This window comes from Antennarius striatus, chromosome 17 (assembly GCF_040054535.1).
Source record: "Antennarius striatus isolate MH-2024 chromosome 17, ASM4005453v1, whole genome shotgun sequence".
In the NCBI taxonomy this organism is placed as follows: domain Eukaryota; kingdom Metazoa; phylum Chordata; class Actinopteri; order Lophiiformes; family Antennariidae; genus Antennarius; species Antennarius striatus.
Window position 1 is genome coordinate 48207 of NC_090792.1, and position 18275 is coordinate 66481.

At 42.4% G+C, this 18275-nt stretch overlaps 1 protein-coding gene across 1 annotated transcript; it reads left to right on the top strand.

Moving 5' to 3' along the window:
• The first annotated feature begins 1049 nt into the window (after positions 1-1049).
• Positions 1050-17783, top strand: LOC137611078 (D-glutamate cyclase, mitochondrial-like). The gene is made up of 14 exons (XM_068339082.1): positions 1050-1286; positions 2694-2847; positions 4865-4951; positions 5232-5385; positions 8647-8797; positions 8885-9007; positions 9110-9352; positions 9587-9704; positions 10235-10377; positions 11402-11501; positions 12560-12708; positions 16243-16362; positions 16454-16611; positions 16791-17783. Exons 1-14 carry the CDS (start codon positions 1184-1186, stop codon positions 16947-16949), a joined length of 1962 nt encoding a protein of 653 aa, XP_068195183.1. The 5' UTR covers positions 1050-1183; the 3' UTR covers positions 16950-17783.
• The last annotated feature ends 492 nt before the right edge of the window (positions 17784-18275 follow it).

The window sequence follows — 18275 nt, forward strand, 5'->3', positions numbered from 1 at the left end:
TGGAATTCATATGCAACTATGTTTTAATGTCCTCCTCATGTATTCCCATTTATCTGCTAAAGAAGTTTATAGAATTCATTCATTCATTATTATGTACTGCCGCTGTATCTGCCATAGCGGGTCACTGGGAGCTGGAGCGTATCCCAGCTGGCATAGGGCGTGAGGCGGGGGACACTCCGGGCACGACGCCAGTGCACCGCGGAGCCACATTCAAAGACATATACACACACACACACACACACAAACACTCACTCCTATTTGGGACCAGCCAATCAACTTGAAGCGCATGCTTTTGGAGGTGGGAGGAGCAGGAGAACCCAGGGAGAACCCACGCAGACACGGGGAGAGCATACGAACCCCGCACAGAGCGGGACTCGAACCTGGACCCGCCGTGTTGTGTTGTGAGGCGACAGCGGTAACCACCGCGCCACCGTGTCGCCATTTATAGAATTTACTTTCTAAAAAAATACAGAAAATAGAAATGGTTTACTAGAACCTCCAGATTAGGAGGACAGATCTGGACATAGAAATACTGGAGCACAAGTTAGAGGTGGGTGATGGTCACAGGTGAATCATGTTAACTATGTCTGTGAGCAGTAGATATACACAAAGTCCTCAAGGATAAATATAGTGTCTATCTCTCTGTCTACTAAAAACTATAATCTTCAGTTAACATCCATATAAAGCATTACTGTAGGTTAAGATCTACATTTAAAAGTGTAATCAACAACATATTTGGAAAAATGATCCAAACAATTATCAGAATCAATTAACTGACTAAATGTTTCAGCAGTATTCTACTTATACTTGACCACATTAATATCTGTTAACAGTTCTCCCCTTATTATGCTCTGCTTCCTTTTCCAGATCAGTTTTCTAAAGAGTAGTCACATCCAGACCCCCTTGACTTAATCATTAAAAAGGCTTACACTGGAAGGAGCAGGTCAGAGCATTTGATTGGCTGTTAGTTTAGAGGAGGAGTTTGGTGGAATGAACCAAAGTCCTCTCCCACCACTGCAACCACAACTACCTTTTGTTTAATAGCAGAAATCAGTATTTCTGCCACGGTGTGCACTGACTGAACTTTCCAGGCTCCAGAGGAAACATAAACATAAATAACCCTATACCTAAAGAAAGTGACATCGGAGGAGTTAGAATATCTCACAGCATTGTGTGCTCCACGATGGCGAGGCTGGCTAATGTGAAGTCCCTGAGTCCTGTCACATTGAGGATGCTGATAAGGCAGGAAGATCCTAGAATAAGAGTCACATCTGGATTAGCTAACGGTAAGAAACAGTATCTCACCTGTAGGCTTGGAACAATGTGGAGATTATATGTGTAACCTTAAAACAAATAAAGAAACATATCTTATGTTAATATTTTAAGTAATCTGAAGTTAAGTCAGTCACCCATCTAGCCCTAGTGAAAGCTGTTTTTATTTCTTTATACACATTTTAACTCCATCCACATGGTGTCTAAATTTGTATGACATTTCCAACTCCAGGTTGTTGCAGAATGTTTATAACCATAAATATGCACCAACTACTTTGAGTTAGGGTTAGAAAAAAATTGCTGCTGAAAACAAATAGTGGAGTCATGTGACATAAAAAGAGCCCTGTATTTGGTGCAGTTTTGTTTTGGTTTTTTTGGTTTTTTCAAAAACCATTCATGAAAGTGCCAAAGTGGTTATGGGGCAGGTAGCGCCATAGTACCCCTAAAGTTTCAAAGAAGCTGCTTCAGGTGTATAGAATCTGATAAATGCGTATCATGTCAGTAACAAAAGCTTCTTCACTATATTCATAGTTCTGACTCTTGGGACATTCCAGCTTCAGATGTTCTCAGGGATCTAGATGGTTCATGTGACACGAGCATGTCAGAGACTTATTTTGGCGCTGAGCCAGTAGGAGATTTATAAACCAGCCGAGACATTTTAAAATGAATCCTCTGACTAACAGGTAGCCAGTCTAGAGTCTACAATAACACCCAAGTTTCTTACTCAACTCTTTATTATAAGGGAGAGAGACTCAAGATGAGAGCTCACACTTTATTTTTGTGGTCCAAACACAATGATCTCAGTCTTATCTCTGTTTAGCTGGAGAAAGTGCTACTCCATCCAATCACTGATTTGCAAGACACAGTTACTGAATGACTTAACAGGCCAATGATTTCCTGGTCTCAGTGAAATGAATGTCCATGTGTCATCTGGTTAAGTACATCAGAACTCTGGCTGAAGTCATTTCAATGGAACTAATTGTGAGTGAACATTGGTAGTCTAGTGCAGTGTGGTGGTAACATATTAGACTTCCACCTGAATGAGAACATTAACATTAAGAACTAGAAACATGATGACTTTTATCCATGGAGGAAAAGAAATAACTTTGATAGGATGGGTTCAGTTGGATTTCTCTGTCTGTTAAAGTGCTTTGAAATGTCTGTTGCCATGATTAAGAGCTATATAAATAAAACTTGACTGATTGATGCATTAAGTGTGTGTGTGTGTGTGTGTGTGTGTGTGTGTGTGTGTGTGTGTGTGTGTGTGTGTGTGTGTGTGTGTGTGTGTGTGTGTGTGTGTGTGTGTGTGTGTGTGTATGTGTGCATGTGAGTGTGTGTTTGTGTGTGTGTGTGTATGTGTGTGTATGTGTGTGTGTGTGTGTGTGTGTGTGTGTGTGTGTGTGTGCGCGTGTGTGTGGCAGGGTATCAGCAGGCTTGTGTCATCATCCTTCCCAAAAATCTGGCCAATGACTTTGAAGAGCTCTGTCACAAAAACCCCACCCCCCTTCCTCTCCTGCATCGCAGTCAACCAGGAGAAACTTCGTGTCTGCCTCTTGCTAAAAATGTTGATATAAGGTAAAACGCACAGCACACATGTTTTTTTTAATTATTATTTTCCAGTATAACAGCAAGTGCAGTACATTTCTGGTTTTCTGCTGCTGTCATTTTCTGGATTCATTCCACCTAGTCTTATTATTCCTGATTGTCTCATTTGGTATTTAACCAATCTGTATTTAGTACTCCATATTGTCAACTCCCATGTATTTAGTTGAACATTTGTTTCACCTGAACCTAAATTTGCATGTCACTTCCTGCTCTGTGTACTTAAGCGCCTTCACTGCAGTTTATCTTTGTCACACTGTTGATCATAATGGGTTTCCTCCACGACTGTCCCCTCAGCAGGGGACTGCAGGATTCAGCAAGAAATTCAGAAATAAAGACACTGGTCAGAGATCCAGAGAAGAACAATAAATCATTGGAGTCCAAAGTATCAAAGTCTAGTTTATCTAGGTGTAGCCAGTGATCAATGATTCATATTGTTATAAGCATTAAACAGATTTCACACATAGTATTGTGCAAATGTTTTTGGAAGGCATTGGAAAAACACATGTAGCGTTAGAATGCTTTCAAAGATATAAAATTTAATAGTTTTATTTTATTGGTTACAAAACGCAAATTGAGAGAACAGACAAAAAATCAAAATCAATTCAATATTTGAGTTGATAGATTTTGGTTCTCCTCTGAACATGGCACGTTAACTCACCGGTTGCCAGTGATGACTGTAGATGTCAATTACTGTTTTGAACAGGGAGGGCTGAGGGGACAGTCGTGGAGGAAACCCATTATGATCAACAGTGTGACAAAGATAAACTGCAGTGAAGGCGCTTAAGTACACAGAGCAGGAAGTGACATGCAAATTTAGGTTCAGGTGAAACAAATGTTCAACTAAATACATGGGAGTTGACAATATGGAGTACTAAATACAGATTGGTTAAATACCAAATGAGACAATCAGGAATAATAAGACTAGGTGGAATGATTCCAGAAAATGACAGCAGCAGAAAACCAGAAATGTACTGCACATAAAATGAAAACCAACTAATCAAAGACAACACCTGGCACGTTATGAATATGACAAAACAGGTATGGCAGGTACAGATCATCACAATATCAGATTAATGTGCTGGAAATTCATGATCTTCCTCAAATGAGAATTACTTGGTCACTAATGACAGAATGTGATGCTGCAACAATGAGATTTATAACTTTAATTTTAATTTAATAGATAGACAGACAGACATTACCATTGGCTACATGATAATGTCAGAATCCATATTAGGATTTTGCTGCTGCTACTTTTCAAAGCTCCATCCTACATCAATGACGTCTTGACAGCTCTCTCCTGGGTGAACATTAATGTCATCAGACCCTGGTGGTCTCCTCAACACATTCTATAACCTGGGGAGATTGTTATTTCCAGGCCAGAGTACTACAGCAATGAACCTTCTTCTGCTGCTAGACGGGATAGAGTCCATTGAACCTTTTAAGAAGGAACTGAAAATGAATCTTTTACACCGACTGTCAAAATGTAGTTGCTTCTCTGTGTTCTTTTCTACTCATCTTTTGATTCATGTTTTATCTTGTGTATTTTATCGTGCTCTGAAGCACTTTTTTTGAAATAAAGTTTTATTATTGACATACCTTATTGGTCAATTGGTACCAACTAAGATTCTGTGAGACCATCATGCTACTCCATCCAATCACTGATTTGCAAGATACAGTTACTGAATGACTTAACAGGCCAATGATTTCCTGGTCTCAGTGAAATGAATGTCCATGTGTCATCTGGTTAAGTACATCAGAACTCTGGCTGAAGTACAACCAGATGTCATTTCAATGGATCTAATTGTGAGTGAACATTGGTAGTCTAGTGCAGTGTGGTGGTAACATATTAGACTTCCACCTGAATGAGAACATTAACATTCAGGTGTCACTCCAATATTTGTCTGAATGCAGTGATGGTGTAATGGTTTGTCAGTTCAGTTTTTCTATCACGTACGTAAACCTTATTTATTTATTTCGATGTCTTCAGGACTGATATTTCTCTGTACTCCGTGTATGATGAAGGTCGACCAGTGAAAACAGTCTCCAATCTGAAGAGTTATCTCCCTCAGACAAGGTGAGTTTACAGCACCAGAGCAGGCCGCTGGTTGGGCTTGGTACTTAAACACGTGTAGAATCTCACACTGCGTCTACCTTCTGAGGCTGTTTGACTTTGAATTACGCAAAATACCACCAGCATTTCAGGTGCTTTCTTTGTTGTGTTTTTATTTTTTTCATTGTTTTCATTGTTTTTTATAGGGAAGCTTCTTTCAGTATTTTCTATGCATGCAGTGATATCATGATACTGAATGTAATTTCACTGCTGTAAATATAAATTATCTTTATTATGCTGCCAGGAGTACATCAGAGCAGCAGGCCGGGCATCATGGCTCCTCCTCAGACATGGTGTGTTTCTATCTGGGGTGCAGCTTTGGCTTTGAGGGCCGACTGGAGAGAGCTGGAGTTCCTGTCAGGAATGTGGAGCAGGGCAAAAAAGTCAGCATGTTCAAGGTATGGTACACCTATCAATGTTTCGCATCTTATTAATGATTAATGTAAAGATTTATTATATTATTACAATTATACTTATGATAATAATAATTATTATTATATTATTATTATTTATTACATTATTATTAGTGCTGGCAGGCGATTAAAAAAATTAATCCAATTAATTACAGGATTTGTAATTAATCCAATCCAATCCAAACTTTATTTTTTGAGCACTTTACCACAACCGCAGTCGACCAAAGTGCTGTACAGGCGAATGAATAAAAAAGAACAAACATTATAGATAACAGACAAAATGGCTCAAATATTATAAGTAAAGTTAATCAATTAAAAACATAAAACATAAAATGTGGATAAAAACAAAAGCAAATAATCAGAGCAATAAAAAGTAAGATAAAATAAGATAAGACAAAATAAAATCTGGTGTCTATCTAGATGTTAAAAGCCAAGGAGAAGAGGTAGGTCTTCACACGAGATTTAAAAACAGACAGAGAAGAGGCCTGTCTGATCTGCTGAGGCAGATTATTCCACAATTTGGGTGCCACAACAGCAAAGGCACGGTCCCCTCTGAGCTTCTGTTTGGTTTTAGGCACATCCAGGAGCAGCTGATCAGCTGACCTGAGAGAGCGAGCAGGTATATAGCGGTGTAGAAGCTCAGAGAGGTAAGGCAGGGCAAGGGCATTCAGGGATTTAAAAGTAAATAAAATAATTTTAAAATGGATTCTAAAATGTATGGGCAGCCAGTGGAGTGAGGCTAAAATGGGGGTAATGTGCTCATGTTTACGGGTGCTGGTCAACAGACGTGCAGCAGTGTTTTGGACCATCTGGAGACAGGAGATGGAAGAAGCACTGACCCCCACATAAAGGGAATTGCAATAGTCCAGCCTAGTGGTGACAAAGGCGTGGATGACAGTTTCAAAGTGTTGCCTCGAAAGAATTGGTTTTATTCTGGCCAGCTGCCTCAAATGATAAAAGCTGGACTTCACTACTGCCCTGATCTGGCTGTCAAGCTTGAGACCTGAGTCCATTTTTACCCCAAGATTAGTGATGCTTGGCTTGATATGCTGGGCCAAAGATCCCAGATCTGGAGGGGGTGTTCCAGCGGTGCCACCAAAAAACATCACTTCAGTTTTCTTTTCATTAAAACTCAAAAAGTTCAGAGCCATCCAGGCCTTAATGTCATCAAGACATTTAACTAATGCAGCGATAGAGTATGCATTGTTCTTTTTGAGTGGAACATAAATCTGGCTGTCATCCGCATAACAGTGGTAGTGAATCCCATGATTCCTAAGTATGGAGCCAAGCGGGAGCAGATAGAGAGAGAAGAGAAGAGGGCCCAGAACTGAGCCCTGTGGGACCCCACACAGGAGAGGAGCAGAGGAGGACACTGAGTCGCCAAGGCTGACACAGAACGTTCTATCTGTCAAGTACGACCTGAACCACTCCAGTGCTATGCCCCTGATGCCCACCCACTGCTCCAAGCGGGAGATCAGGATTTCATGGTCCACTGTATCACATGCAGCAGTTAAGTCTGAAAGCACTAAAATAACACAGTCACCATTAATTAATATAATTAATCGCATTTTAATCTCCCCCAAATAAAAAAATTGAATTCAAGGACATTACAAAATTGTAGCACATGACTAATCAATAGAATACACCAAGATGAGAAGATTTGAAATCCACAATTTATTGGTTAAGTGTGCGTTATCAATGAAATTCAAAAGAAAAAAGGTCAAGCACATCAGCAAACCAATCAGGCCAGGTGTATTTCTCAAAAACGCAATTCAAATATAGTTAAATAAAATAAATAAAAATCAGAAATAAAATAAGGCTGAGTCTCAAATAGGCACATAAGCAGGCTCTCAATCAAAATGAATACTAAAGTTGACTCAATACAGCAATTCAAAATGAATAGAATAACATGTCTCTAAATAAGGCAACTAGATAGCAAGATGCCAACAGGCCAGTGGTTCTTATCCTTGTTGGAGGTACTGAACCCTGCCGGTTTCATATACTCACTCACCGAACCCTTCTTTAGTAAAAAACTTTTTTTTTTTTTTTCAAATTTAAGACACAATTACATGTTTTACTGGTGTATTTAATAAATTAATGTCACCTTTTTCAAAGAACTAAACCAGGACAGTGCATGAACTCCCATGAAATGACCTACCTGTAAATCAGTGTGACTTCTGCTGTTGTCATAGAGACCAGTTCAGATATGCGTGGCTTCACCTTGACAGGTGTTACTCTGATGTCATTTTACACCAAAGTCTGTTTCTGTTGTTTCCATCAGCTTCAGGAAGTGTTCCTTTATTTTACCAGCACCAGACTAGAGTTGTTCACCTTGACATTCAGATCCTGCAGAACGCTGACTCCCATCACGTTCTGTTAGACAGTACAGGTAAATTCAGGTTACACATGTTCGTCTGACCACTTTCTTGTTTTGCTCAACATAGTTACTATGGATTAAAACATTAAGAAATCAATCAGATGACGTACCATCGTGAAAGCAGAAATCCACTACTGAGTGCACAAAATCCCCTGTAGCACAGGTAGGCTTATATAGCGATCACATGACAGGTAGCGTCACGTGATCACCTGCAGCCAGTGATGGCTAAGGGGGCGTGTCATCACAATTGACACGAGGCGTCAAACGTACACAGTGATTCGTGTTTGTTCTGAAAAACACCCGAGAGGTCTTGCCTCGCTCTCCTGTGTCGCGTCCATCTCTGTCGTCACTCTGCTTCTGACTAGTGGCGCAGGGACGAAGTGACGTCACTGCAGCCTACGGGTCCCTTAATGGGCCAAATTTAAAATGCTTACGTATTGAAAAGCCACTCGCGATTATTATATATATTATTATAATGATGTTCGTATCACAATTTGTATTTTGAGCAGAGCAAACAGACATTTGTAACATATTTATTCCTCAAAAATTAAGTCAATAAATTGTCACGCTCAGAGTTCTTTTTTGTTTTAGATGGTTCTTGTTCCTGCTCAGTTTATTGATTGACTGGCTTCTTGTTTCACTTGCAATTTATATTAAATGTCAGAAATTATGTATGGTAGATGTAAAGTAATCTTTTGAGTGTCCAGCCTCTGTATCATTTGGATGACATTGCACCTTTACAATACTGTTAGGGTTACATTTGTTTCAGACCACAGTTCATCAAGCATCATCCATGTGATGTGATCATTTTATACGGTACACTGTTAATGTGGCTACTTCACAATGACTACATGACATTTGTGTGTCAGACCGCAGTCCCATGTCTTCCTGTTGGAGTGTTCTGCTGCCCTCTAGTGGTCAGTATGCGTCCCATTCCAGCTGGGATGTTGGATGCAGCTGTGGAAATCACTCACCTCAACCCGGCTGCACATGGAGCACCTGTACACATAGGAGACCCCGGTACACACACACACACACACACACACCCTCATGCTTTCCGTGGGATGGTAATTATGTATGCAGCAGTGTTAAATGTTGTCGGTGCAGCTCTCCTCGGCATACAGGACCTGTCCAGACCTGACTACGGGGATCCGGTGGAGATGCAGCCTGGTGATGTCCCAGTGTTCTGGGCCTGTGGAGTGACTGCTATGGAAGCGCTGCTAAGCAGCAGTGAGCAATATGATGAGCAACACCTATACTTAACTTCTTAATATCTTCATATGATCTAAGGAGTGATGATGCATTCACTCCTCATCCTCTGTTTCTCTGCAGAGGTTTCTTTGGCATTCAGCCACTCACCAGGCTGCATGTTCCTGACTGACATCCCAGACTACCCTCCTACGTCCATCCTGTCTCCACCCACCAGAGGTGTAGACCCCCTCATCACGGATCTCAGTCCTGAACTCGTCCCCCTGTGCTTCAAGATTTCCCATAATCCATTGTTGTACAGTTTGGCATCTCAGAGGGCAGTGACAAAGATCAGACAGCTGGAGATCATTATTGGAGAAGACCCAGGTGAGCAGAGAAAGATGTCGTTCAGGCCATTCAGTGAAAGAAGAATTCACTTTTATTCCAGTAGAATAATTGTTGGCTTTATTGTTGGTCTGTCCACCACTTTGGTGCAGACTGCAATCAGTCCTGACTGGATTACCATCAGTTCCTGTACATATATTCCTTTTCACCAGAGGATGAACCTCAGTGTGTGCTCTGCTTCCTGGTGGTTATAAGTTTGTCATTTTCTGTCACCAGGGCAACGAGGGATCAGAGCTTTATTTGTCCAGGATGAACTTCTGCGCTCCTGTTTGGCACTCTCTCACGCAACCTCTGTTGCCATAACAACCGGCTTCCCAACACACTTCCAACACAGGTACCTGAACACTACACATGTGTGATATGGATTGCCTTTAGTTGATAATAATTTGGTTAGAATCTGCGGGAGTGCTTTAACAATTTCAAACCACAAACCAACCCAAGAAAGATTTGGAGGTCACAAGGAAAGATATTAGCTGCCAAGCAGGTGCAAGCCTTTGACCCCTGCCAGCCCTAACAAGCAGGTTGTCACTATGATGACCCTACCGGGCTCCTACCAGTGGAAAAATCAAGGGTGTTCATTAAGCACAGTTCTGGCTGGACCCAATTTAACTAGAATCTCCAATAATCAAGATTGAAAGCTCTGACTTTCAAATGTTGATTAACTATTTTCAGATTTAGAACAGCAAACATACATTACACACATTAAGTATTCAGGTTAGATGCCTCCATCATTTTTCAAATCAGTCAAGTTTGTATGAAATAACACGAATATAAAGGCATTTATAAAAGTCTGCTGCTACAAGTCTGAATTTGTTGAAAAAATAAACCATAAAATCAAATATATAGTTGATGCTTTCCCTTTAGCCCTCCAGATGAGAGTGATGGCCCACCAGGAGCCATTGCCATGGCGACCATGCTGCTGTCACTAGGGAAACAGGTGACAATGGTCACGGACAGGAGAGCATTGGACATGAACCAGGCCATCATTGATGAGGCTGTGAGCTCAGGTGGGACAAAGTTAGAAATACAACAAAAAACATTAAAAATAAATGTTTAACCTTCAAGATCATTTGTCATCATTGTACAGTGATACCTCTACTTACGAAATTAATTTGTTCTGGAAGAAATTTCTTAAGTAGAAAATTTCGTAAGTAGAGACGCCTTTTCCATACAAATGCCCTAATCCGTTCCAAGCCCCCAAAATTCTACATAAATGTTTTATAAAGCATAAAAATGCATCAAAACATGTAACAAATACATGTTACAATTAGATTATTACACAATAAATGAGAGTTGTGCATAATGTAAAAAACAAAGAATAGAGTAAAGAATAATAATGATGGTCATTTACCTTTTAACTGCTGTCCTCATTGTTTTTTGCCCTCTTTGGTTCATGCCCTCTTGCCCCACCATGAACAGCAGAGTGAATTCCAGTCCTCCTTCTGAACTTCTCCAACCACCCACGCGACGCCTTAAACTCCTTAAACTTCCTTTAGTTTTAATAACGTGGTGATTGTAGATGCATTACGGCCATATTCTTTGGAGAGATCAACCAAACACATCCCTTTTTCAGGCTTTTCTATCATCTCTTTGTTTGTACGGACAAAAAAACTCTTTTCTTCGTCTTTTCTTTTCCTCTTTTCTCCGTCACTTTCTTGGGGTCCATAGTGAATACTCTAAAAGTTAATATATTTATATAAAACTATCAGAACACCTCACGGGTCGAGGTCCGAATGACGAGGACGCTGCATAGACACCTATCTAGCTACACACAGGGGTCCCTCTGAGCCAATGGGATGACAGGATGCTAGGTAATAGCCAATGGCAGAGCAGCTGTAAGAATGTTGCGTTCAGGAACCTGTGGGAGCTGTGAGTATCAGCACATACTGTATTTTAACCTTTCGTAACTCGAAATATTTTCGTAACTAGAGGTAATATTTTCCTGTTGAGGCGTTTCAAAAGTAGAAAATTTCGTTTGTAGAGACATTTGTAAGTAGAGGTACCACTGTACTTGTATTTTCACTATCTCAGGTGTGCTGAAAACTGCAATCCCATTGGTCACCTTTGAAGACAGTGGTCCTGACTCTGCACTACGTTTCCTGTGTCACCATGGAGACCCCAGCAAGCCCAGGTTGGCTAAGCTGTTATATGTGTTCGCAGTACGGATGAGGGAACAGGAAAGAAGCACATCCTTTTTTTAACTCTACCTGGTTTTTGACGTCAAGATACGGGTTAGCCCAGTTCACTAATGTTTTGGTGTACAGTAATCCCTCGTAACTCGTCTTTAATGCATTCAAGGACCGCCAGCAAAAAATGAAATTCCACAATATTTATTTATTCAGTTTATTTTCGTCTTTCCAGACATGTTAGTACAACAGATTTTACTGTCATCAGTGTTGAGACATCAGCAACAACATCCGAAAAAAGAAAAAATGGGGATATATACAAGGGAAGCAGTTATGCTTCAGGGGGTGAGAGTTGGAGGGTTGGAGAATTGGAGCTAGAGTGGAGCTGGAGTTGTAGAACATTGTGCATGGTGGCTGTTCGTAGTGTAAGTTTTCTCTGCATATACTTCTTTTTTGTTGCGCTGGGGTTTTGGTTTTGGGAATTTTTATCTTCACTGTAAATATTTTTTCACTGGTTCTTTTGGTGAAAATAAAAAACACACCAAACGGATCTTTTGCGGCTGTGCCATCAATTTTTCGCCCTGTGCATTCACGAACCTGTGACACTTTGATACACGGAAGTGTTCTGCATTCGTTGAGTCTCGGGATTGTCAGCCAAAAGCATGAGCGTACAGTATCAGGTGACTGCTAACTACAAATCTGCCATGTAGTGAAGCCATGCATCTTTAAGTGCGAATATGCAAGGGATTACTGTACTTGTTACTGGTGATGCTGGACTTTAATGTCTTATCATCTGGTTCGTTTAGGTCACTGTTTGTTAAATATCAAAAGGACAAACAAAATCCTCATTACTACTTTGATTTTCTTCTTTAAAATGTTCTATTGTGGTTATTTTAGTGTTACACGGTGTGAAAACTTAATTATTAAGCCGTACATTAATTCCTACTCATCTGTACAAAGAAATGATCCAATCACTGAAAATGTAATCCATACATTTTTCAGTCTGTTTAAAGAATCCCCCCTCAGATTATTGAACGTAGCGGTTATATGTCTGTAATACCAGGTACGACCATCTGGTGGCGATAGAGCGCAGTGGACGTGCAGCAGATGGGAATTACTACAACATGAGAGGAATAAACATCAAACATCTGGTGGATCCCATTGATGATTTGTTCGTTGCTGCCAAGGATATAGCAGGAATCACCACAATCGGTGAGTTTCACTATTTTAGCCTCTACAACAGTGGTTCTTAACCTGAGTTCGATCAATTCCCAGGGGTTCGGTGAGTCGGTCTCAGGGGTTCGGCAGAGATGGAGGTCAAGACAAAACACCCGACACGATGTCTGTATTGATTAGTAGTAGCTGTAGTACTAGTAATAGTACTAGTACTAGTAGTAATATAAGCTGTAGTACTAGTACCAGCAGTGGCAGTAGTAGTAGTAGCAGTAGTAATAATACTATTACTAGTAGTAGTAGTAGCTTCAGTACTATTACTACTATCAGTAGTAGTAGTAGCTGTAGTACTAGTACTACTAGTACTAGTCTTCTTCTTCTTCTTTTCCTTTCGTCTTTTCCCTTCAGGGGTAGCCACAGCGAATCAATTTCCTCCATCTAGCCCTGTCCTTTGAATCCTCTTCTCTCAGACCAACTACCTTCATGTCTTCCCTCATTACATCCATAAACCTCCTCTTTGGTCTTCCTCTAGGCCTCCTGCCTGGCAGTTCAGAACTCAGCATCCTCCTATCAATATATTCACTATCTTTCCTCTGGACATGTCCAAACCATCTCAGTCTGGCCTCTCTGACTTTATCTCCAGAACCTCTAACATGTGCTGTCCCTCTGATGTACTCATTCCTGATCCTATCCATCCTGGTTACTCCCAGAGAGAACATCAGCATCTTCATCTCTGCTACCTCCAGCTCTGTCTCCTGTCTTTTCCTCAGTGACACTGTCTCTAGACCAAACAACATCGCTGGTCTCACCACAGTTTTGTACACCTTTCCTTTCATTTTAGCTGAAACTCTTCTATCACACATCACACCTGACACGTTCCTCCACCCGTTCCATCCTGCCTGGACACGCTTCTTCACCTCTTTTCCACACTCTCCATTGCTCTGGACTGTTGAGCCTAAGTACTTCAAACCCTCCACCTTCTTGATCTCTTCTCCCTGTAACCTCACTCTTCCACTTGGGTCCCTCTCATTCACACACATGTACTCTGTCTTACTGCGGCTAACCTTCATTCCTCTCCTTTCCAGGACAAACCTCCACCTCTCTAGCTTCTCCTCCACCTGTTCCCTGCTCTCACTACAGATCACAATGTCATCTGCAAACATCATAGTCCATGGAGATTCCTGTCTAACCTCGTCTGTCAGCCTGTCCATCACCATAGCAACAAGAAGGGGCTCAGAGCTGATCCCTGATGCAGTCCCACCTCCACCTTGAACTCCTCTGTCACACCTACAGCACACCTCACCACTGTCTTACAGTCCTCATACATGTCCTGCACCGCTCTAACATACTTCTCTGCCACTCCAGACTTCCTCATACAATACCACAGTTCCTCTCTGGGCACCCTGTCATCAGCTTTCTCCAGATCTACAAAAACACAATGCAGATCCCTCTGGCCTTCTCTGTACTTCTCTATCAACATCCTCAAAGCAAATACTGCATCTGTAGTACTCTTTTTTAGCATGAAACCATACTGCTGCTCACAAACGTTCACTTCTACCCTTAGTCTAGCTTCCACTACTCTTTCCCATAACTTCATTGTATGGCCCATCAGCCCTCCTCACTTCATCCTGACTACTCTTTGCTACTTCCTGGTCCACAACAGTCACCTCTTCTAGTCTTTGTTCTCTCTCATTTTCCACGTTCATCAACTCTTCAAAGTACTCTTTCCATCTTCCCATCACACTACTAGCACCTGTCAATAGACTTCCATCCCTATCCTTAATCACCCTAACCTGCTGCACCTCCTTCCCATCTCTGTCTCTCTGTCTTGCCAACCGGTATAGATCAGTCTCTCCCTCCTTACTGTCCAACCTAGCATACAAGTCATCATAAGCTTCTTGTTTGGCCTTTGCTACCTTTACCTTCACCTTACGCTGCATCTCCCTGTACTCCTGTCTACTCTCCTCAGTTCTCTCAGTGTCCCACTTCTTCTTAGCTAACCTCTTTCTCTTCCTCACCACCAGAGTCATCCTACACACCACCATCCTATGCCGTTTGGCTACACTCTCACCTACCACTACTTTACAGTCACTGATCTCTTTCAGGTTACACCGTCTACACAAGATGTAGTCTACCTGCGTGCTCCTGCCGCCACTTTTATAGGTCACCCTATGTTCCTGCCTCTTCTGGAAGAAAGTATTCACTCCAGCCATTTCCGTCCTTTTTGCAAAGTCTACTACCATCTGTCCTTCTGCGTTCCTCTCCTGGATACTAAACCTGCCCATCACCTCCTCATCACCTCTGTTTCCTGCATCAACATGTCCATTGAAGTCTGCACCAATGACAACTCTGTCACCTCTAGGTATGCTCTGCATCACTTCTTTAAAGTCCGATCAGAATTTCTCCTTCTCCTCCAGCTCACATCCTACCTGTGGAGCATACCCACTAACAACATTGAACATCACACCTTCTATTTCTGTCTTCAGACTCATCACTCTATCTGACACTCTTTTTACCTCCAGGACATTCCTAACAAACTCCTCCATCAAGATAACTCCTACTCAATTTCTCTTCCTATCTACACCATGATAGAACAACTTGAACCCTGCTCCTAAAGTTGGAGCCTTGCTACCTTCCCACCTGGTTTCCTGTACACACAGTATGTCTACCTTCCTCCTCTGCATCATGTCAACCAACTCTCTACCTTTTCCTGTCATAGTTCCAACATTCAACGTCCCTACTCTCAGTCCTACACTCTTGGCGCTCCTCTTCTCTTTCTTCGACTTTCTTCGAGTGAACGCACTTTCCTCCTCTCCTTCTTCGACCAACAGTAATCCAATTTCCACCGGCGCCCTGTAGGTCAACAGCGCCGATGGCGGTCGTTGTTAACCCCGGCCTCGACCGATCCAGTATGGAAGTCATAGGTTTGATTCGCATCTTTGATTTGGCAACAGTTTTATGCCGGATGCCCTTCCTGACGCAACCCTCTGTATTTATCCGGGCTTGGGACCGGCACAATAAGACACTGGCTTGTGTCCTCTTGCGGCTACATTAGTACTACTAGTACTAGTAGTAGTGGTAATACCAGTCTGTGTAGGTTCCCAGTCCTCCAGGTCGAGGTTCTCCGTGTAAATCGACCCTCTGGACTATCAGAAGGATTCTTGCAGACATTCCTCCTCTCCTCCAGAGGCTTCTTCAGTTCTGGTGTCTGGTCCAGATTATTACCCCTGCGGGGGGTTGTTAGTGCTGTTCGACCTTCTGGACTACCAGAAGGATTCTTCCTCCTCTCCTCCAGAGGCTTCTTCAGTTCTGGTGGTGTCTGGTCCAGATTATTACCCCTGCGGGGGGTTGTTAGTGCTGTTCATGTTCCAACCACCATGGTAAACACCTGTGTGCCTCCTCAGCAGTGGCTGATTGGAACCAGAGGGTGTCGGGGGGGGGGGTCTTTGAAGTGTGACTTTCACCTAGCCTTTGATGCTAACGGCTGTCATTAGCATGAGACACCTGACCTGCGTTAACCTGCTGATTGTAAATCAGAGAAAGACGATGTGTCAGAGTGTTGTGTGTGTGCAGGAATCGGTGATGGAGGTAACGAGTTGGGGATGGGTAAACTGAAGGAGCAGGTGAAGGCCCTGATGCCCCGGGGGGGCCTCATAGCCTGTGATGTTCCTGCTGACTACGCCATCACTGCTGGTAGGGTGTCCAGTCTGATCAGCTGGAGACACCGAACATCACCGGTCCTGTTGGAGGGTCTGAAGGCTCTCCTCCATCCTTCCTGCTGCAGGGGTGTCTAACTGGGGGGGATACGCCGTGGCCTGTGGGCTGTTTCTGCTCCACACCTGCCCCTCCCACCAGCGCTACAGAAATAGAGGTCAGAGACTCGAACCTACAACCCCACAAAGGGTCCAGGACTGGACTGCAAACCTGCCATCAGTGGACAAGGTCTCTGTCTCAAGCACACACACACACCCACACACACACACACACACACACACACACACACACACACACACACACACACACACACACACACACACACACACACACACACACACACACACACACACACACACACACACACACACACACACACTTTAAGACTTTATTTCTTTCTCTTTCAGGAGGAGTCTATCCTTTCCGTTCTGGTGAAATTTGGGATAAGAAGTGGGAAAACTGGTCACCTGGCCATGGAGGTGGATGGTTTGACCTTTCACCCCACTCACTCTGACATCATCACCAGACTAGTGGGGGTCACTGTGGACTCGACCACCCTCAAATGATGAAAAGTTAAACCCATTTTAAACAGGCAGAATTCAATAGAAATTAATTGAAACGATCAGTCTTAGAGATTATTGTTGAATTATTGTTGAAAATAGATGTAAACACTTTTAACACTGTTTATCTCTACAGGTGTAACACAGCCATTCATTATAGTCAGGTATATTTCCTAAAAAAAGACGTGAGGGTATTTTTTTTATAGTTTTCTCTCAATATTATAGAAAATTGTGACACCCTCTTCATTTGTGTTTTTTGGAGTAATTTTTGTGTAGATTAGCGTCACAGTGTCCAGTGGGTGAAGCTGTCACTGCACAGCAAGGCGGGTCCGGGTTCCAGTCCCGCTCTGTGTGGAGTTTGCATGTTCTCCTCATGTCTGCGTGGGTTCTCTCCAGGTTCTCCGGCTTCCTCCCATTTCCAGAAACATGAACTTCAGGTTAATTGGCCGGTCCCAAATTTCCTGTAGGAGTGAGTGTGTGTATATGTGTAGCTCCGCGATGCACTGGCGTGGCGCACGGAGTTTGCACCGCCTCACGCCCTGTGCCAGCTGGGTTAGGCTCCAGCTCACCGTGACCTGCACAAGCAGATGCAGCGGGTAAGAAAATGAATTAATGAATAAATGAGTTAATGTTTGTGTAGATGCTGTTCTTCAACTGAACATCCATAGTCAAGTATGCATTGTGACATACAGAAGATTCCAATCATGAATAGATCATGAGTTTATTATTTATTTCTTCTGAATGGATTCTTCCTTCCTTCCTTACGCAAAAACTCAAAATAACTAGATTGACTTTCCCACAATGTATCAGTAAAATATTATTACCAAATAAAATAACCTCCTCTGCCTATGTATGTTTCTCTGTAAGTTCAGATTGTCTGAGTGTCTGATATTTATTCAATCAAATTTTATTTATATAGTGCTTAATCACATCTGAAGACATTTCAAAGCGCTTTACAGACAGAAAGCCAACAATGCCCTCCAGAGCAGCATAAGCAACGGTGGCGGGGAAAAACTCCCTCATTGAGGAAGAAACTCCGGGCAGGACCCAGACTCTGTAGGGTGGTCATCCGCCTTGACCTGTTGGTTGGGAAAGAGAAATACATTGGGGAAAGAGATAGATCAAGGAAAAGAGAGAGAGAGCGAGAGAGAGAGTGGCAGGTAGGCCAGTTTGAGTTTCATGTCCATAGTGCTCTGTTGCTGAATTGGGGGGGATTTCCAGGCCTTTGGATATCCTGTCTTCCATCCGCGTTCTCCACCTGTGGAACAGAGGCACAAAGACAGGGGCAGTATTGTGCAGACAATGAGTGTAAATTGCTTACGATGATTATTT